General features: G+C 36.0%; 1 protein-coding gene across 1 annotated transcript in view; it reads right to left on the bottom strand.

Moving 5' to 3' along the window:
* Trhde (thyrotropin releasing hormone degrading enzyme) overlaps positions 1-22942 on the bottom strand; it is a 335962-nt gene that overhangs the window by 131083 nt on the left and 181937 nt on the right. Inside the window, exon 6 of the mRNA XM_051176235.1 lies at positions 6293-6430. Coding sequence (XP_051032192.1) covers positions 6293-6430 — 138 coding nt within the window. The remainder of the gene's footprint in view (positions 1-6292; positions 6431-22942) is intronic.

The raw sequence follows: 22942 nt of genomic DNA, 5'->3' as shown, positions 1-22942 counted from the left end.
GATGCTCATGAAACAGTTCCCAGAAGTTTTGCATATCTAGAAGTTCATTAAAGGGCATGCATGAATTCCCAATACAGTTATTGTTATCATAACCATTAGCTCATTTTCCTGTTCTTTGAATCTACTAGATTACAGTTTAAGAAAAGACACTGGTTTCCTCCTACAGAAGGGGTCCTAGCTGTATGTTCACTGTATCCACTGAGAACACACAGTGGCCAAAGTTCTTAGAGATCAAAGGATGATACATAAAAATGGATGCATGGCCTTTTTTATTTCAAGGGATGTGAGAACCATAAACATATTTCGTCAAATTCTAGTTGTAGAATATGTTACCAAAATCTCACAAGTTGAATTTCTCTTACCATTCCCTTTTCAAAGACTGAGGTTACCGTGACTATGACAGATTTTTCTCTATTTTACAAAACCTTTTATTTTTATTTGATGTGATAATATGTTTAATCTTCAAAATAAACCTGTCCGTTTAACAGTTTCTGAAAACGTCCCTGCTTTTAAAGGACCCTATTTAAAATGCTGAAGTCATCGTCCAATTTGTTCTTCTCTTGAAGCTTGCAGCAGTTTCCTCCACCTTGGCATCATATGTAAATTTAATGAGTATTCACTCACTTTCATCATCCAGGTCACTGGGTCATTGATTCTCATTTCCCTGTGTGCTTTTAGAGCAAAGACGCTGTCTCAATCTATCTTTCATAGCCTTTCTTGTCTGCATATAGTATCTTACAACATTTTGTTACATGTTTTTTCAATGAAAAGCTTCATTTTACAATTATAAACTAACTTGTTATTTCATTAAATCTACATTTTTATAATATAGTAGTTATCAGACTTTTTTCTGTCCTAAAACTGTGCTTTTAGGAAGTCTTTTTGCTTGTGTTTGCTTGTTTGTTTTCTTGCTTGCTTTCTTGTTTTTTTTTTTTTCTTTTTTTTTTTTTCTTTTTTTTTTTGAATACCATTCTTGGGACTACTTGTAAAATCTCTATTTCTTTGAAGATCTTCCATCTTCAAACTCAACTCCACAAATATCAGTATGTGATCTACTAGTTATGCCCTTGAATTCTCTATAACTTTCTATTCTCTTGTTATATAATTCTCTGCAAATTATTTAAGGTGCAATGAAATTATAATTCAAAAAGAATAGGAATGTAGGAATAATTAGTGTAACACAAAAAAAATATAAACCCAGAGACAGATACTGAGGTTCAAGCTGAAGACCAGAAAATCAAAGCACCCAAGTCAGTAGCTCTTATGTCTACCAAGTTGAAATGGTAATCCCATCTCCTCAAATCCTCAGAGAGAATGCTCACCCTGTTGGAAAACTAAATCTCACATGAGATCCTTTGCTTCTTTCTTTTATACCTCCCTAGTGCTGGGATTAAAGACATGAGCTCTGTTATTCTTTGGATGATTCACTCTTAAGTAGCCTTGAACTCATAGGGATCCATTTGCCTGTCTCCTGAGTCCTGGGATTAAAGATGTGTGCCACCACTGCCTGGCTTCTATAATTATCTAGTATAACTGCTGGGATTAAAGGTGTGTATCACTTCTGTCTGGCTTTAAGGCTGTGGCTAGCTTTGCATTTTGACCTCCAGTGGCTTTATTAAATGATAACCAATATAGCAACACAAATTAGGGTGTTATTAAAGGAATAATTATATAATATGATAAATAAGGTAAAGAAATAGAAATGCAATGGGAACTGGCTGTTGGCCAAGGTCAGTTTAGATTAGTAACAGATCTTCAGGGAGAGAACCACAGAAGGAACAAGCAATGTTTTCAGTAAAATGATACATATAATAACTCCAAAATGTCTATAGTTTACAATTCCTATGTTTATTCTAAATTATCCAGATCAAGCAAATCAGTTCCATCTCTGCTGGTTCTATAGGGTTGTTGTCTTTTGGTTTGGGGGTTTGTTTTTTGTTTGTTTGTTTGTAGAATAGTACTGAAAGTGTGATACATCATCTTTTAACAACTTCAGATCTTCTCGGCCTGCTGTATTGAATTCCTCATGACAAAAGGGCTTTGTGGTGCTTACCCAGCTTGCCCAACTTGAAGGTCTACTACCTCAAATCCTTCCCTTCATGTGACTCCTTCATGACTTCCATTATTTCCATGGAGTTTCACTACTGGGTCTTCTCTACAGGATGAGTTTCCTGCCAACTCCACCACAGCAAAGGATACGCTGCTGGCCTAGACTGGCAAGTCAGAATATTACATCCCTGATGATACATGTCAGTCAAATTACATAATTGAAATAAAGCACAGCTCTTTGGAGAGACAGACACACATTCTGTCTGTAAATAAGGAATTCTCCTTGAAGAATATTGACATTACAATAGGGATGACCTGACTAGACTAACCTAGTCAAATACCACCTGTCTAAAACATCTAATAGATAGTGGCAGAGCTAAGAAACTGAAGAAAAGTTGGTTTTTGAATAGTGTAGTTCATATATCCCACTTGACAATCCTAATGTTATTACTACACCTCAGATATACCAATTAATTTATCAATCAATTTAATTTGCTCTACCGACAAGTTTTTTTCAATTGTTTGTACTATTTCACTAAGGTTTCTTCATTTAAAATGTAAACATGTACATGCTACTGCACTCAACTATTTCTGTGACCTTCTTCCTTTATGTCCTAGTATTATACCCACAGCACTCTGTGGAAACTACACAGCACATAGGCAAAACCCTGTCCAGTGAGTTTGTCCAAAAATCTTGAAAGCAGCCAAGCTTTTTATTCAACCACAATAATGATGAACAAGAGCTCTAAAACCTGATTTCCTTGGAAACACATCCCTGAATTGACTATCATTGTCTTCTTGTCTTTAAAATGACAATCATATTAATAAAAACCTTATGTGGTGACAATAAGAATTAAAATAAAAGGTTATAAAATATTGTCACATGGCCCAGCACAGACTAAACATTCAAAAAATATTAACAATTATTATTCATTTGTACTTTTTAGGCATGTGGTCCCCCTGGTAGGTTTTTCATGCAGCAGTGGATGACAACATGCCGGAGTACAGATGGGAATAACAAACTGGACTCAATTTAAAAATATACACATAAATTAGTAGATAGGTAGGGTGTGATTTTAGAAGGAAGATATCGCAAGGGTTCCTTAAAAGACTTGGAGGTGGCAGATGATGAATGGAGATGATCAAGATACATTGTACTCACTTATGAAAATTTCAGAGACAAGATAAGTATAATTTTATAAAGGCTGCAATAGGCCTATTTTCCAATAGCCAATAAAGCATTCATATACAAAAGTTATAACTAAGTTATTGTTGAAATATAAAAGCAAGTTTAATTCTAACTTTACAACATTTTTTTTAATGTGAGAATGTTTTTGATTGCATGTATATCTATTCACCACATGCATGAAATGCCTGTAGTGACCAGAGGAGAGTGTCAGATGGTCTGGAAATAGAGTGATAAAAAAGTTGTGAGCCACCACATGGGTGCTAGGTATCCAAAAGCCAGGCTGCTGAAAAGGCAACCAATGCTCTTAACCCCTTCAGTTCCATAATGTTCATTCTACGTAGGTAATAAATACCATGTCTAATAGCTCGCAATGTGAAACACTCAGGGATAACCCTGTAAGATGGTATGAAAGAGCAGTATTACCTACACAGCTGAGAGAACAGGATGAGGACCTGACAGAATTGAGTAGGAGTCCACTCTGTCTGTTAAAGAAGTATTGTTAAGCTGTCAATCTCCCAGATTGTTTTAGCAATGCAACACAATCCTAACAATTGCAGCGTAAGTTTTTGTAGGAATTAACAAACCCATTTCCGTGAAAAATGCAAAAGACCATGAAGGGCTTAAGAGCTTTAAAAAAAAAGCCATCTGGAAGACTGGCATGGTCTTATTTCATTATTTCATTACAAAGAAACAGCAGCAAGCAATATTGCGAGGTGTCAGAGCACGTAAGTACCCACGCAAGTGCAGCAGAGTGAGAAACCCAGAAACCAGTCCATACATGTATGAGTCAGTGTCTCTCAGCTCTGTGCAAAGGCAACTCAAGAAAGAAAAAGACTGACTAGGTTGCCTAGGCATTTCATCTTAATTGAAACACTCTGGTAGGGTGGAGAAAAGCTAATGCAATTTACAAGGCTGGGGAAAGTCATGCAACTCAGCAGATGCTGTTAACTTGGAGAGTTACAAGACTCACATGGACCCACCCTGAGTTAAATCACAGGGAGTAGATGGGACACAGACACTGCAACTAGTAAAGATGCCTGAGGTTGTGCAGAGAGCCAGGAGCAGTAATATTTCCAGTAGCCAAACCCAGAAACAGCTCACATATCTAGTGACATGAACAACACATTGTTTACATACCTATAAATTGTTAATGTGTATGTATCTTGAGATAAGTATAGTGAATGAAAGAAGGAAAATTAAACTGTGTGTGTGTGTGTGTGTGTGTGTGTGTGTGTGTGTATAAACTCATTGTTTCTGTAAAACTATCAAAAAATGAAAACTCACCCATAGTAAAGATAATCAGCGTGGATAAGGCAGTCTTTACAATGGGCTTCAAAAGTACTTATAGCGATGTATATATTACTTGCATGATTGTTGTGGCATTCTCACTGCCTAAATGTGTTGGAACCTATCAGACTGTACCTTCTAAATACACACAGTTTATCATACAACAATTGCACTTCAAATATCAGAGGAAAGGCTGCATTTTTACTGACGTTTGAAACATAATGATATACAGCTGGTAAAACGTTCATCAGAAACTCTTTCAATGGTGGTCCTGAGAACCTCAACACAGGTGGCTGATTTTTCCCATCAGCAGACTGGCATGCCTCTTTGCCAAAATGTAAAGAGAGCAGACGGAAAATCGCCATATATTCAGATGTACTACTGTGTCTATTGTTATTCTCCTTCAATCATCTTGACACTGCAAATCTACAGAGTAAGGACTAGGTATACCATATAAAGGTACATTTGATCAGAAGAATATTGTCATGATTTTAATCATGTTGAAGTAAAGCTAGTATTTGCAAAGAGCCTTTTGAAATCAAGAGTGAGGAAATAGCCATATATATTACTATCAGTTTGGAATGTGTTAATAAATCATTTTCGAGATTATATTTAAATATTACTATCATTAAATAAATTAAATATACAGCAAACTTAGCATAGCCCAAACCCACCACATATAAAATTAATATAAGAATGATAAATATGTCATGAGCCTAAATAATATTGCTCCTAAAAATACAAAAAAAACTCTCTCCTTGGTCAAATATAATGACTTTTTCTCTTAACAAAACATCATCACATACTACTGCCTACATTACTAATTAGTATTCTTTTAGAGATTCATTGAACAGAAAACCAAGTGTCTACATTAGCACAATCAGCATTTTAAGGACTTCTGACACATGCTTTTTATTTCTACTTGTCACAAATAAATATACTCATAGACAAGATAACCTCAGTAATTTTCAAAGCGTATGACACTAAAAGAATCAATAGAAATTACATAGAAATTTCATTAAGTGTTTAATGTATACTAAAAATGGGATGAGTCTTTACCCACATTCTGACTACAGGTGACTAGTACATGTCAAAGCTAAGACATACATCCTCACATAAAAATTAAATCAAGGGGTAGAGATAGAAGGATAACTCCTAATCCTGTAACAGTGAAAAGACTGAAATGTACCTTAAACATTATAACTAGTCACTGATTCAAAACTTTTCTCACTCAGTTAAAAGCTAATTTTTATTTACTTTGCCATATCATCCATGAAACATACCCAGTTTTCCAAAACTCTTTTAAAACTCCGAAATTATTATTATTGTTATTATTATTATATGATAATAAGTATTATTAGATGTATGTGTTCTGTCACTACACAGACCCGTATGCATCAGTCAATCAAGTATTTAGAGGGCATTAGCAGAAGGAATTTGTCACTAGTTAAGTCAACGTTCTTAATACTAAAAACTGACATTTACATAAGACCATTTGTACAGCAATTTCAAACGAAGTTCCCAAACATTTATTCATTAATACTTAGTCTATTTCCACGCAGTGTTTGGCAAACACTCATTTCCATCTTACTCATTTATAAAGCAAATTCCTATCCATGGGATGACATGAACCTAGAAACTCCTTCCATACCTACAATCCATTTTCATTTGCTAGAAATAACATAAAAATATAACACCTCACATGACATAAGCTGTCTCTCCCAATAGTGAAATGGTTGCTTGGTATGTGCCTCTTATGTACCCAACCTTTTTGTATGCGATCCAGTCGAATACTCTGTCAATATCTGTTGCCCGTAGCACTTCCTGTGACACCGGATGGGAACTGGCCAAGCCATCAAGCAGCATCACTTCATGCAGAACATCTGTCAGAAATCTCTGCTTTTCCTGTAATACAGTAGACGGGGTAATATTATAGACGATTCATGGTTATAGCAGAATCTGCCAGACAACATATAGCGTGTGTGTCACTTAACCGACAGTGCTCATCAGTCTTCCATGGTGAGACTCACATCTAAAGGAAACTCAGTAAATAAAATAGCCCCTTAGGATACTATAAAATAAAGACAGTTGATTTAAACATAACATGAAACAAAATCAATAGGCTACTGTAAGCCCTGAGTAATAAAAACAGCCGACTGTTTTATCAGTGCATAAAGCAAGTCTGAAGAGTGGACACATACAACAATGATAAGATACAACAACATTTTCATGTCAGATCAAAGCAAGAATCCTATCTATTTAAGCCACTATAGCTAGTCTCATTGGAAAAAGTTAACCTCTGTCTCCAGTCTCCTCCAACCCACCACACAAATTCACAACACATAGTAAAATCACTGCTTTCATCTAACTAGGGTGAATGTAGATGTGCACACAAATTTAGATTAAAGTTTTAATTATCCATCACCACGAAGTACTAAAAACAACCAGAATCAGGAAAGTTCTATTTACCACATGTGGTATTTCTCTAATAAAAGCAGACCTGTTGCATTAAAAATGAACTGTAAATAATGGTACATTTTGCTGTTTTGTTTTAAGAAAGTCTGCTCTAAAATATAAAACAAAACAGCTTGGATTCTGTTTTTTTTTTTTTTTTTAAAAAATGCTACCAGCTATTAGTCCTCTGGCCACCTGCCTTCGTTGATGGAGGAAGGGAAGGGAAAATGAGTCGCAAAAGATAACAAGCCTAAATAACCCCCTAGATAGCTAAGAACTGTGGAGTATCATTACTGAGATTAAAGACTCCAATGCTTCAATTGCTCTGCTTAATTCTGAACTCAGTCCTACAGTCTGGTTCATTTTGAGAAATCAGATAAACACTGTGTAATTTTGGATTGAGTTGTAATTTCCAGCTGAGAGTACAGCAATCCTCAGGCTTAAAGAAATGGAAACAAAGAAGGAATATGACTTAGGAAGAGAAGTTAACTGAACGTACGTGTGTATGTGTGTGCATTTGTTCAAATCTGTTTTTGAGAAAGTGGTTTGGTTCATCTTCACTTGATCAATGTTTTAGTCCACTGAATCAGAAATTTAATTAATTGATTAACTATATTTATAAGAAGGGAATTTTCTAACAGTGTTTGTATTGTCTACCCTTCATATTATCTACTGTCTTTAGTTATCTTTTCACAATGACTGTCTATTATCCATCAAAGAACATTACACAGCAAAGAATAGTACAACTTTGCTTTCAGTCCCAGAAGGCTGATTCTGACCCTGTAAGACCCACAGGTGGAGAGCTCAAACTCCTCCTAAACTGAGTGTTGAGTGTCACATGCATAAACTGCATGTTTTCTCTCAAATTAATTTCCACTTCACAACAAAGACATACCATTGAACCTATTCATTTTAACATTGGGACAGAGGGTGGTTCATTAAAAGCAACAATAATACTGTAAAGAAATAATGAAGCAAAGAAAATCATTTGGCAGTTCCAAACTTAACCTATATTTTGTGATTAAGCAACTAAGATTTTCAGTCATTCAAATTTAAAATATATGCTAAGATTATCTGATATTGGGCTATAAGTAAAAATTATAAAATGAATATTTCTATTTCAACTTGACCAAAGAATGCTTTGCTTTTTCAAATAGTTTCAATTAAAGACATGATGTCATTCAGAAGACTAAATAACATCAATTTCTTCAAAGCGTGACTGATTGTAACAGACATGTAAAATGAGATTAAAATGATGCTTATTTGAGTCATAATTTTTAATCCTTAGCAACAATATTGATCAATGTTAAAATTGATGAAGAGTCCTTCTTTGCTAGACCTTGAAGGTTAAGTGTCATAAACAGAGTTTAAAATTGAAACCTAAACTTAATTTAAAAGAAGAAATATTAATGTTATAGGAACTATGTATCAATTATATATGATACATTGCTTCATGATTCTGGAGGGAAGCAAAACTCAATCTTTGTTTAGTTAATATAACTTCTATTACCATTATTTAACTTCAGTATGGGTAGATCATTGTGAATGATTTATCTTCTACCTTGTTGAAATAAAAAACGATATTAAATCATGAAAGGAAAGGCTTGTGTGCAAAAAAAGATTGGGACCTGTGTTCCTGGTAGGGAAGCACATACAAAGCACAGGGGACAGAATACATTAAACTTATGAGGAAAAAAAAAAAGAAAGAAAAAGAAAGAAAATTCTAGCCAGAGGCAAATTCAATTTGACAGTACTACAAACAGCTCACAGGTGAAAGTGCACTCAATTTTTTAGTTTTTAAATAAACACCTGCATCACTACAAAGTAAGAAACTATTCTGCTAAAGCCTATATCATTATCAACACCAACAATAAAAATAGCCATCTTACCTAGTATTAGCTAATTTCATACCATTTATCTGGAGCTACGAATGTTAAAAACTGAAGTAAAAGAAGTCATTTGTATAAGAGATAAAATAAAATTGTTGGCCATAGTGGATGAAATAATAGTTTTATTTTATAGATTAAAGTTGTCAAAGTGATTTTTATGGAATCTATACAATAATTCACTTATCTCTGAGGACCTTCCTTAAAGAGGTAGGGAATAATATGACCTTTAAATATTTAATTAGAATGTGTGTGCATGTCTGTGTTGTGGGGTGTCTGTATAGTATACTCATAGTGAATATGCAACGCCTCATTTTTATTTTATTCCCGTGTTTAAGGTTGGTATGTTTTGTAATCTACCACTTTTAAAATTTAGCACATAAAGAAAGATAGGGTACTTTAAAAACTAAGAAACTTCACTGTTAACAATAACCACAAATTCCACAGTCTTAATGTAAATATTACTTGGAGTTGTTACATGTGTGTCTTCATTTCAATAGTTACAGTAATATAAAATGTCATTTTTCCTGCGCGTGCGCGCGCACGCGCGCGTGTGTGTGTGTGTGTGTGTGTGTGTGTGTGTGTGTGTGTGTCATATGAACTCAAGAAATTTACCAAGACATAACAAAAACAATAAAGAATGGGTAACTACAGAATGTTTAATGAAAAACCCACAGGCATTTTTTTTTCACTTGCCCATATATTTCTTCAACAAATGGCTATTGAATTCCCACTCTATGATAGCTATCATACTGCATTTATGAAATGAGTGGATGACTAAATCTTGAACTTCCTAATCTTGAACGCAAGGATAGAAAAGAACTACAATAGGCAGATACACAGCAAAAACTATTATAATACAGTGGCTGTTATACAACTGAGAGGATGGAATGGTTGATTAGTTCAGGAAGATTTAACAGAAGAAACAGCCTCCAAGTAAGAGGTTGATGGATGAGAGGGGAAACAGCTAGAAAGGGGCAAATCCAGGGCAGAGTAAACATGCAATAAAAAAGCCACACCACTCAAATTCTCATTTAGCAGGTTGAGGAGTTTGGTGTTAATAAATGGGTGGTAACAAGCATCATGGCATAATAAATGTAGCACTGTAGCTGTGGTATACAAGATGGCTAATAGAGCAAGAGACAGGAAGTGACCACTACCTAAGAGTAGCAGTTGGGATGATGTATTAGGACAACTCGTTGCTGAAGGAGAGCTGGATTTGGGAGAAATTTAAAGCATTTCCCATGCTTTGAAATAACTATGTGGCTTTTTAGCATCAATGAGACTTGAAAAGAAAAGTTGAAGACTATTGACAGAAAAGTTGGAAAATGCAATTTGGAGAACATGCTTTTCTTTAAAAAAAAAATTCAGTTTTATACAAGGTGAAGAAAAGTGCCCATGAGCATGCATAAAGAGTCTTGCAAATAAGGACTTGGGTCTAAGAGAAAGGACTAAATTATCTTTTGACAACACATAGTAGTTCTTAAATAGTATGAACAGAGTCTCAGAATTCATTTCTCAAATCAATTTTTATAACATCAGCAGCTCACAGATTCCTTTTTGGCTGTGTATTTGAAGGAAGTTAAAAATTATTAACACATCATTAGATATCTAGGAAATTATAGTCCTTAGTACTACAAAGTGGCTTCTGACTGGACATGTCAAGTCTAAGGAATTAGATGAGATTGTCTGCTCTGGACACGGCTGCTGAATATAGACTGTCAAAATTAAAATCAAAGCTATTGGCAACTTCATACAGAAAGGCTAAGGAATGTTAATAGGGTATAATATTAGTCACATGCATTAAATCTGTCACCAGAAAAAAACAGACAAAGGAAAATCTAAGAGAAATGTCTGAGTAAAGATCAGAAAATTGGGCATCGGGTCAACAACAAGGAAGGAGAGGACAAGGCTGAGGCAACTCGAGTAGTTGTGAGGTATTCATAGGCTTAGAAAAGTAGAAAAAAAAATCTCAAGGCAGACTCAAGAAGCATCCAATCAAAGACTCAATTATCCCCTGCAAAGTGGATCTGAACATAACTGATCCTTTTGATATTCTTAGGAGGAAAGGCTAGCTGGTGAATGTGAAGTTGATTCAAGAGTCCTACACTGGAAGTGAACACCTGCCTTTCACTGGCCACACAACCTTGTGAGCCGCCACAAACTTTTGAGACCTCGGCATTCTCGTTCAACCCCATGTGCAGCTGTGAAGACTGAATAAGTGAATTAGCTCTACATATATTTGTGAAGTGCCTGCTATATTCCAGATGGCATACTTGGTTCTAAGGATAGACAGAGCAATGTAGTCTACATTCAAAGAATTCACGGTAGTAGAAAAAGAGGTAAAGATGAAAGCAGGTGTTAAAATACAACCTGTTATATGTGACTATAGAAGTGGGCTCAGGACCCAAAATGACTGCATCGAGAAGGATATGATTTTTCATGCCCGGGAAAGGCAGGAGAAGCTCTGAAGCAAGAGTTCATGGCACAGGTTAGGGAACAAATCCCAAGTGATGACAGAACTCTTGAGAGAAGCTGCAGTTACATGACATTGTGGGCCCTGCCCTATGAGAAGTCTGAAGAGTACTGAGTTTGCTGGCCTAGAGCAATGAGCAATGAAAAAGAGAAATAGAAAAATATTGTGCAACCGATGCAATATTAGTGGCTGATTTCACACAAACCTTTCAACAAGTAACTGAAATTGTACGTTCATTGTATTTTCTACGATCAACCACATTTTCCCCATTGAAAAACCACACACATTCCCTAAGAAATATTAACCAATAAATATACTAAAAGTGAAGTTATATTTCCATAAAAAAAGTCTTTGAAGATTTTATAAACCTCTCAAATCCTAGGTGTTAGTGCATGTCTTTATGAGCTATGATACTCTCAAACATGACTAAGTTAGAGGAAGTGGATTAAATTGTGACTCTCCAGAGAATGCATCCTCAACTACTGCCTGATATCTTGTTTTAACATCCAGGCTGAATGTGTCATGTTTCATATCACTCAAGGCTTGATGTGGCGAAGGGGAAAAGGCAAGAAGTGACGTGAAATGTGCTGAATTGTATATAACCAAACTATGAATCATCTTCAGATGTGTCCATGAATGATTGAGGCATAGCAATATTGGCAAGCACCTCCTGCAATCCCAGCACTTGGGAAGTACTGCCGGACCACTGGAGAGTTGAAGGCCAGCATTAGCTATAGTAAGCTGAAATCTACAGATTAACAGTTAGTGAAAATGGAGGCCATGACCTTTTTTCTTTTCAATTTGAAGCACAAATATCTTTCATTAAACCACAACCTTCCAGTTCTTGCTCATCCTCTCCATCTCATGTTAACATCATAATTTCACAATACAAACACTATAACATCGACTACCTGTCTTTAAATTTTCATACTTTAAAAGTCTAAGTTATCTTTAAAAATCCAATGTCCTGCTATAAATCAAAGTCACTAAAGTTGGATTTGAGTAAATTAAAAAAAAAATTACCTAGTCACCTACATTCTTACTTCAAAAGGGAAGAAATGTCACAATCACAATCAGATCAAACAAAAAGCCCAAATCCCATCACATAAATAATTTAAGGTTTAACATCTAAAATTACTCATCTTCTGGTCTCCAAATGCTCTAGCCAGCTAAATCTCCCCTGCTTTGCTGCCTACGACACACATACCTTATCTCTAAGCCCAGTCAGCTCCAACAAACACCTACTTCTATCCTTGGCAGTCTTCCTGATTTCTCCACTGCAATTGAGGCTAAACCATCACCAATGGCCTCTCCTGGCCTCTCTTCAGATAGCCCAGTCCCTCCCACACAAGAGCCAAGCCTTAGCTGTTCTCTGTAAGCCTTTCATGACTGAAATAGACACAGAGACCCACAGCCAAACATTAGACAGAGCTCTGAGAATCCTGCTGAAGACGGAGAGGAAGGATTGTAGGAGCCAGAGAGGAATCAAGAACATCACAAGAAAACCCCACAGAATCAACTAACCTGGGCTCAGAGGACTCACAGAGACTGAACAGACAACCAAGGAGCTGTCTGCGTATGTTTAGTCTTCTTGTGGGACTCCTAAAAGTGGGGGCAGGGACTGTCCCTAACTTTTTTTCCTGATTTTGGGACCCTTTTCCTTCACTGGGTTGCCTTGCCCAGCATTAATATGAGGGGAGGTATCTAGTCTTACAGCAAAATGATATGCCATTTCCAAGAGAGGCCTGCCCTTTTCTGAGTAGAGATGGAGGAGGAATGATGCATAGGGGAGTTGATGGGAAGGACTGGGAAGAGAGGATGGAGGGGAATAATAACAATAATAAAAGAGGTTGAAAGGGGAGGAAGAAGGAGAAGGAAGAGAAGGAGAAGGAGAAGGAGAAGGAGAAGGAGAAGGAGAAGAAGAAGAAGAAGAAGAAGAAGAAGAAGAAGAAGAAGAAGAAGAAGAAGAAGAAGAATCCAGCATTATTGAGTCCACTTCTGACAAGTGTTTTCTCAGTGCCAGCACACAATAAATAAAAGTAGCGGAGAGGAAGCTGACTCTGAACATCTTGTGCAGGCAGGTGAACTCAATAACGTGCCATTGTCAAGCAGATATTGTTGGTTAATGTTAAAGAGGCTATGTTCTTGAAGGAGAGTGTAAAGGGACATATAGGAGGGCTTAGTGCAATAAAAACGGATGGGAGAAATGTTGTAATTATATTATAATCCCCAAACTGAAATTTAAAGTAATTATATTTGAAAAGTTAAAAAAAATACAGATTATACAAAAACATTTCCTGATCCCCTCAAACATATGTTACCATCACTCACATCTTCATTAATTATGCCAATCCAGATTTATTAGATAATAGTTCTGAGTGTGCTTCCAATGTCAGTCATCATAACAATTTATGAACATGGTGTCTAATATTTTTTATTCTAATAGTCTCTCTGCTTCACTGTGAATAGTCTCATTATGCCCTATGATGTCATATAACCCTCTCCAAACATGAATGTGTGGATTTCTTGACATCTTTCCCTGTTTTCTGTCAAAAGGGCAGGCAGTGTAACTTCAGTCAAATCCAATCTATTTCTAACCTCAGAATCCTCTCATAGCTCAATAAACTGAGTTCACAATGCAATGAGAATCTATTACAGTGTCTCATTAATTCTCTGTTGACTTTTAGTTCACACTTGCATGGTAAGTTCGGGGCACACTGTTATTGTGGAACACCTCATATATGGGACACTTACAGTTAAACACTGAAATTTACAGTGAAATAAAAGTCTCTACCCTAAAGAAGCATGCTGTCTGGGTAGGAAGATTTACCTCCTATCCTTTGTGAGTTGGCATCAACTCATTCCTACTATAGAGTGTCCCTTCCTTTTGGACCATCCAAATCATTCCTACTCTACCAGAGTGTCCCTTCCTTTGGGACCCTTCACATAAAATTTCACATTTCTGAAAAGTAATTTCTCTATCTTGTTTTAATGGTCCCATTTGTACTCTGGCCATGAAAAAAAAATTTCCTTTATTCTTAATTTTTTGACCAACTCGAAAGACATGTCAATAAAATCTAACTTGTCAGTCACTTTTTTAAAAAATAGCTGTTTGTCAGGTTTGTTACAAATATCTGTCAATATTTTTAGGTGTAAATAGCATTGAGAAGCTTTAATGATTGATTGACAGAGTAATTAAGGGTATTTTAGTATATATATATATATATATATATACACTATATATACACATATATATTGCATATCTAATATATATGAGGTATATATTTTAAATATATTTCATTTCTGTTTGAATTCTAATGGAAAATTTCTCAGCATTCAAATCTGGAGTAACTTTAAAGATGAACTAATCAACTCCAATTCCTTATTACCATGATTACTAAGTGACTAATTTATTTTTTATTTTAATTTGTGAAATAAATAATCAGCTTAAATCTGTAATAAAATTCTTACTTATTATATTGACATATTTTAAATGGCAGGTTCAGTATTTAGGGATATACATGGTCAGTTTGTTGATAACTTAACCTCAGAAAAACTATACTAGTCTGAAAACAGAAGAATTTATGTTTTCAGTGAAGATAAAGGGTTTGCTGCACTTCAAAGCTTAATAAGGGATATCAAACAACTTCAGAACACAGGATCCCAAGAGCCTATATACTTAATCAAATCAGATAAATTACTGTGTCTCAGACTACTGCAAGCATATCCACAATACAACCATTGTGTAGTTGGCAAAGTTTCCTTCTTCAATGTAAAAACCTAGACTAGAAATTTTAGAGCAAAAATACTGAAGTATTAGCATCCCAAAGTCATTCAAAAATTAACATATATTTTTCAAATTATATATAAAGTAATCTCCTGCTCTTGCTAATACCTTGATATGTGATTCACTATAGATCTCATCAGAAAGCCATTTTACTTCAGTGACTAGTAGTAAGAGAAATATTGCTATGCCAGGTGGTGGTGGTGTACACACCTTTAATCCCAGCACTCAGGAGGCAGAGGCAGGCGGATCTCTGTGAGATCAAGACCAGCCTGATCTAAAGAACTAGTTCCAGGACAATCTCCAAAGCCATAGAGAAATCCTGTCTCAAAAGAGAGAGAGAGAGAGAGAGAGAGAGAAAGAGAGAGAGAGATTGTTAAAAAACAAATGGCAGTGTAAAATGTAATTCTTCAATTCTTCCTACTATTTTCACACAAATTATTCAATCTCATTCTTAGAAACTATAACATCACTACAGTAATAAATAATCTGGCTTAGCTGGCAGAAGAGTTTTGTGAGGCCAGGAGGCCATCATTAGTTACTTAATCCTCACTGGAACACCCAATCTTCCTAACTGAGAAACAAGCAAAAATATCACCCAATAAAACTTTATTATTGTGAAAGGTAAACAAGGCAATCTAGGCTAATCTTGGAAATCTTTAATCTTTTTTGGGTAAGCTTAATAGTTGGCAAGAAAATGAAATATATTATCTCGTGTGAAGTCAAATTATTTTCAGTCGTGATAACTAATATGACCTGTCAGCTCACAAACATATCAGAAATTTACAGAAAATTCATTTGTTGTTTTGAAGGGATGGCAATAAATAAGCTTAGCATAGGAAGAGCTTTAGATTTCAAGTAGTCATGATCTGGAGTACATCACATTCATGGTACTTAAAACTGGACCAGTAGAGAGTATGTATGGGAAATGGAGACCATTAACATCACATTTTGCTCAGAAGGGACAACCAGCCTAACTTTGATTTAATCAGAAATTTGAAAGAAGTATCATGTTTAAATCAAAGTATATCACCTTCAAAACAGGACAAAAAGGAAACAGAAAAGAAATTCTTGTTTGCTTTTGAAAAAAAAATATTTTTAAATGCCTGCCATTCATCCAAGCAAAGTTGACAAGTTTGAAGAAAATCAAGATCCAGAAGCAGAGAGAAATCCGACATCTAAACGAAACAGTCGTCATAGCAAAATAAATCTCAGCCATTAAAAAGACCCATAAGACATTCAAAGTAAAAGTGAGTGTGAATAATTAAATGTCCTTCTTGTTCTGATTTGGCTAAAACCTTGAGGCATACGGAGCATATTTTATTTTCAGAACATATGTATGAATGTTAGTAATCTGGAAAAGGTTGCAGCTCTGTGGTTTGAGCTACTCTGCAAGCGAAGGCGTTGCTGACAGTGATATGGTTGGTCAGATAGAGAGGGAAATTACGCACATTGAAACAGCCATGCATGGGACAAAGCAAGGCTTATATGTATGTAAAATACTGTTAGGAGGCAGTTCCAAACTGACAGTCACATGAGGTTTACTCCATAGAATTTCCGCAGCAGACGGCTCCATTCAGGTTAGTAAATAAAACTTGTTCAATCCTAAGCTGAATGCATGAATGAATAGGAAGGTGAGAAATGGCATGGCCTCAGCCAACTAATTTATATGAAATTATCTAGCTACTTTACATTAGCAGCCCCGAAGAAGAGCACCACTGAGCTGTAAATGAAATCTGCAGACAGAAAAATAAAATGATTAAAGAAATTAATCAGACACGGGTGTTCATGGAGCAGGTTCTGAGAGAGAAGGTAGGTCCCTTAGAATCTTCATATTTTAAAGACAATTGACTGGCCAAGGTAGGACTCTAATTGGTAAGATTTTCTAGCATCCGTCCTCAGAAAAGATTTCTTTTAAAAAGATAAAGATATACAGTTTTCTCCAAAAGCAACTACTTAAAGCTACGAATGGTCGAACCAGGGAGGGTATTCAGAATGTCCTAGTTTTATGTAGAGTCCTCTGCCCACTAGGAAAAAAAAAAAACCATAGTGATGCAGTTCGTCTGATACACCTTAAAAACACAACAGAGAAGGTAGACACTCTCGGCCTAACAGAATGTCTTACTCCACCTCACAGGCCATTACATGTGCCAAGTGTTTGGTACATTCAGTACTTATTCTAATCATATGCATTATTGCAGTCATGAGAATTGTAAAGCAAGCAGTATATGAACTGTTATCAAATCATTCAGTATTTTTTTTTCTTTCACAAAATATTCTTCTACACGTTGTGTTTTTCAACTTGGTTACTTGCACATGCTGCTTTGTTGTTCCTGAAATTCTTGTCTGGCAACATCTGGACCCTTGATGAAAGATGGGAGAAGTCTCAAAGACGTGAGGGGTTGATAAAGCCTCTCCTGGCTCCCAAATGAGCTGTGTTGTAATTTCTCCTTTAGTTGCCCCCTGAGGCCTCAGCTTTAGTTGTGTTCAGGTTAAAAGCTGTGGCAAGCAAATGCTTTATACCTAGAAAATTGTGAACATTACCAGACTTTATATAATTTTTATGACATAGAAAGATAACCTTTTTTTTTTTCAGAAGCAAGGAGAGTAACAGCTAAAATAGTGGTATAATCTGCTATGATCAATACTATGCATTTCAGAATAGCAATTCCTAAACGGACATTTCAGCATAAGTTTTTTTCCTGTAGGGTTTTGTTGTTGTTTATCTGTGTAAGCTGGGGTATTCTGTTTACAGATGACCCTTCTTTTAAAGAATAAGAAAAGTAGCTCTTCAATACTGATAAGCCTAAGAAAAATTAAACTTTCACTATACTAGGCTTCAGGCAATGTTGGTGGTTTCATCCTAGACAGTGCCTAACCCTATAAAATTTGCATTGGTTTTGAAATTCCCAAGGAAAGGTTCAAAGCCCTTGGCACTGTGCAAATCTGAACGGGTTCTTCAGCTGAAACGTGTTATTCCCCAGGTAATGCTCATTTATCTTTGATCTCTAGGTTTAAAGTATAAAAACCAGAAACAATTTCTTTCTGGGGGGAAAAATGGCATTGCATTTTACAAAATCATCCATTAAGAACACGTATGAAATTCTTCATTTGCAGCTTTATCTTAAAGTTTAACATCCACACAGGAAAGTATGAGGCAGCTCTCTAGAAGACCTCTGAGAAGACCCTGAATAGCCAGGCATGAGTGTGGTTGGCCATACTGACAGCTTCCTTATGCTCTTCTTTCTACAACCGTGTTAGTGAGTGAAAGCTGCAAGCTAAACACCCCCCCACACACACACACACCACAAATACACACACACCACACACACCATACACCACACAAATATACACACATCACACACACCATACACCACACAAATATACACACACCACAAATACACGGACCACAAATACACACCACACACACCCCTTGTTAACACTGACGTTCTTCTAAAGCTTCAATCCTTTCCCCCACCTCAAAAAAGGCCAAAATTTGATTTTGACTTTAAAAACTATAAATAACTGGAAACCAAAAGTAAAAACCATCAACTAGTCTTCAGTTACAGCTTTAAGCTCAAAAATGTATTAAAGCCACAGGCTGAGACAGTTAACACACTTTAAACATTCACAGGTGAGTGACCTTCCTGAGACTTGTAACAAATGTCAAGGAGGTCTACTAGCAGAGGGTACTCCTGCTCAAAGAAGGAGGTAACCCTAAAATGGGCATATGAACACATTTTCTCATGACAGTAATCACAATGAACACTATTTAAAAGTGTCATGACAGTAATCACAATGAACACTATTTAAAAGCGATAAGCACAGTTCTCGGTAGAAACCCTTAATTTCTCCCTCTTCTGTGGTTGGGATCCAGGTTTGCTCTTAACACTGACGTTGTTACGGGGTTAGTTAGCCTCATATGAGCCTAGTTGAAAATTGAGTCTATGGGGCACCAGGTTCACCGGTGCACTTTGGGGTTCATCTTGCACTAACACTGATTCAGATGTGATGCTTGCAAGACTCTAGTGCGGGAACACGCTCTTCTCACAGCCCACTCTCCTCTTTACAAGCCCATGGGCCACACATGGCGAACACTGCTAGGGAAAAGTAAAACCGACTTTCTCAGAATAGGGAAGCATGGTTTCCAGGTCTTTCAACATAGGGGGTTGAGGAGATAGTGTTCTTCTTCTTCTTCTTCTTTTTTTTTTAAGCCTCTGCTTTCAGCAGAAAAACACATTTACAGATAGAAGAGGGGCAGGTTAGGGGCCTTGATGCAGTGGAGAGGGGCTTGGTCCTGCCTCAACTTAATGTGCCAGGCTTTGTTGACAACCCATGGGAAGCCTTACCCTTTTGATGGGGTGCAGGGGCGGGCTAGAGGGGAGGCAGAGTTTGGAGGAACTTGAGAAGGGACAGGAGGGGAAGCTGTGGTTAGGTATGCAAGATAAGAAAATGAATAAAAATCTTGTAAAAAATATAAGAGGGGTGGGTAAAAGAGATACACAAAGGAGGCCTGTTTCCAAGATCAAGCTCCCAAGACACTCAACCATACACTCCTTCTGCTTTGGTTCAGTCTTTGGATGAAGAAGCTCTGTCACTGAACAGGGTCAAAAAGCCACCCAAAACAGAAACGTTATTTTTCACCCGCAGAATCTCACTGCGGATACAAACCACACTGAGGGTTTAATGACTGCTGACACTTCTTCCAAGCAACTGTTAGCTAAGCAGGGCTATCAGCCCACATGAGAACAAGAGCCCCTTAACATTATCATGTAATTCCAGACTTCTTTATTGCTGTCTCATGCAAGGTATATTGTTATAGTAATTTTCCTAGCAAATTGGAACTCTTATTTCATTTAGCAGTAGATGACCAACACCAAAAGAACTGTATGGTATTTTTTTTTTTTTGTAAGTTCTTGAACTCATAATGACTTGTCTGTGCATTTTATTTTTAACCTTATTGATCTTTTGCTCATATAGTATGTTTTCTTTTTTTTTTTTTTTTAAATGGGTTTCCAGTGTGTGTGAATATGTCTCAGCATCTATTTGTGTTTCTTGTTGTTTTCTAGGGCTCTGTTTTTTGCTTGTTTGTTTGGCCCTATTCAGGTTTGCTTTTATTTTATTATTATTTTATATGCCTTTTTATTTTATAATAAGAGAGAACAAGAGAGGGTATGGATTTTGGTGGATAGGGAGCTGTGGGGGAATCTAGGAGTATTTGAGGGAGGGAAACATAATTAGATTATATTGTATAAAGGAGCATTTATTTTCAATTTTTAAAAAAGACACAGAACCTTGAGACTTTTCAGAAACTCTTTAAAATTTTTTCACATTTAGAATCACTCAAGATTAAAACATCACCCAGTTAAAAACAATTGGATCATCTTACAATTCCCCATTTCTACTTAATCAAATGCTGTATGTGGACTCCGACCGTAACAAACAAATGTGACTATAGGAAGAACAAAGTATATGCATGTATGTATTGACTTGGTATTTGCATGTACAAAGTAACATGCTAAAATTTACATTTATTTTGGCCTGTCTCTGGACCCATATTGCTACTAGATGAACATATTTTGTTTTTATTTTTCCTGATTTGCAGGCAATAGCACCAATATGCCAATGCTCATTGTAATGCAAATTAAATACCTTTGAAAAGGACATTTTCCATGACAGCATTTTCCATACAGCCATTGCATCGCACAGGGGTATAAGAAATGAACAGCTTACTGGACAAGTAAAGTATTAGCCTCAATCAAATTCTTTTCTTTATTTTTTCACTTATTCCTCTGAATATCAGAGTATTCTTTGTGAATTAAAATGAATGAGAGATATGTATCTATATTAAGCCAAAAAAAACCCAAAAGCAAAAACAAACTAACAAAAAATAAACTCAATAAGCTCAATATTTCAATTTACCAAAGAGTTTCTCCCTCTTTTTGAATGAAAATAAAATAATTTAAAATGTGATCATGGATTTATTACAGTGGCACTGGCTTTACGGCAGAGTTCATTTTTTTTTTTTTTCTGATTTTACTCCTGCCAATGACAGAGACAACTAGGGCATTTGCTAAAGCTTTAGGCAATACACTTAAGATACTCTAAGTATTTAGCATAATGAAGTTTAGCTGATTAATTTACACTAAAATTTTTCTTAATGCCTAGTGTTATTTAAAAAAAATAGAGGAAATTCCTAATCTGTGCACTCTCTAAATGTGTACCTTCAAGCTTACTGATATGAGAGGCTCTGTGGCAGCCAATTTCCTTTGAAAAACCACCAAGGCCAGTGGTTAGTAGTCACCATTGAAGCACATTCTCTGACTACCCTCAGAAGACTGAAGAGGTGCCTACAAAAAACTTAGAACAAACCACAATGACAACCCATGCAGTGTACACGTTTGGGGGGGTATGACTTGACCCATAACAGAATCTAATCTAGACATAAGAACTTCTGCACAGGAAAGTTTTCTATGTCCTTTTCCAGAATTAAAATTATATCCTCACAGGCTGGTTTTCAAGAGAAAGTGATCAAGAGGTGTTGAAGAATGTAAAAAGATGGTGTTAGCTTGTACCTTCTGAGAAAGCATGATTGTTCTTCCCCCTGAAGTACAGGGATCCAGCTAAGGGCCTAAGAACACAAGGCAAATGCTCAACCAGTAAGCTAAATCCCCATCACAGTAGGATTTAACATCAATGTAGCTTAAGCTATCCAATCAAGTCCCTGATAGCCATGATTGATAAAATTACATCAAGTAGCAAAAAACAAAAAACAAAACATGAAACACATCCCTCACCATAAGCTAAAGGAAGTTGCTTCTAAAGATCACAACCTTTCTCCTTGATAAATTTCATATGTTACCTAAAGTGTATGTTCCCATAGAGTAGTTTATGTTGCCAGTACAGGTGCAAGTTAGTTTGGTAAGAATAATGCAGACATGGAAAGTAGAAATCTTCTTTGCTGTTCCCTGCAAAGCTCTTATAAATCTAGATTGTCAGAAGACATTACTGGAATTGGAATTGTTAGAGCATCTCTCTGTACAGGCTATGCACTTTGCTAATAGAATGATCTCTTTCAAAGACCATGACAGTCTCTCACATTTGTATAATACAGTGCTTTTCAACCTGTGTTGTCACGACCTCTTTGTAGGTCAAACTATCTTTTCATAGGGGTTGTATAACAGATAACCTGCATATCACATATTTATACTATGATTCAAAACAGTAGCAAAAATTACAGTCATGAAATAGCAATGAAAATAATTTTATGATTGGTGTCAACACAACATGAGGAATTGTATTGAAGGGTCCCAACATTAGGAAGGTTGACAACCACTGATATAATCATTCATTAATTTCAAAGGTTTCACAAAAACTATAGGAGTGTAGTTAGTACAATTGTCTTGTATTTCAAATGATGACATAGGTAAATTGTTTTCTTAAAATCTGAGTTGATTTTTTTTTACATTCTACTGACATCACATCATAGTACCTATGAGGACTCACATCTATAAAATGCTAAATTCAGGCATTTTCCCCAAGGAGAGATGGTTATTATTGAATTTTTTTATTCCATGTAGTAGCTGTAATGTAAAAGCTGATTGCTTTAGTATTGACTACTGGTTCTGAAAATACATGACCACTCACATAGTACAACCTATAGTTCTTGTGAGCAACTGTTAGCAAAGCAGGGATATCAGCCCACATCAGAACAAAGCTCCTTAACAATACCATATAATTCTGGGATTCTTTATCGCTGTCCCATGCAAGGTATATTGTTATAATAATATTCCTAACAAATTGGTATTCTATTTCAG

This window comes from Phodopus roborovskii, unplaced genomic scaffold, assembly GCF_943737965.1.
Source record: "Phodopus roborovskii unplaced genomic scaffold, PHOROB, whole genome shotgun sequence".
Lineage (NCBI taxonomy): Eukaryota > Metazoa > Chordata > Mammalia > Rodentia > Cricetidae > Phodopus > Phodopus roborovskii.
Note: the sequence above shows the minus strand (reverse complement) of the source record. Positions and strands in the feature narration are given on the sequence as shown.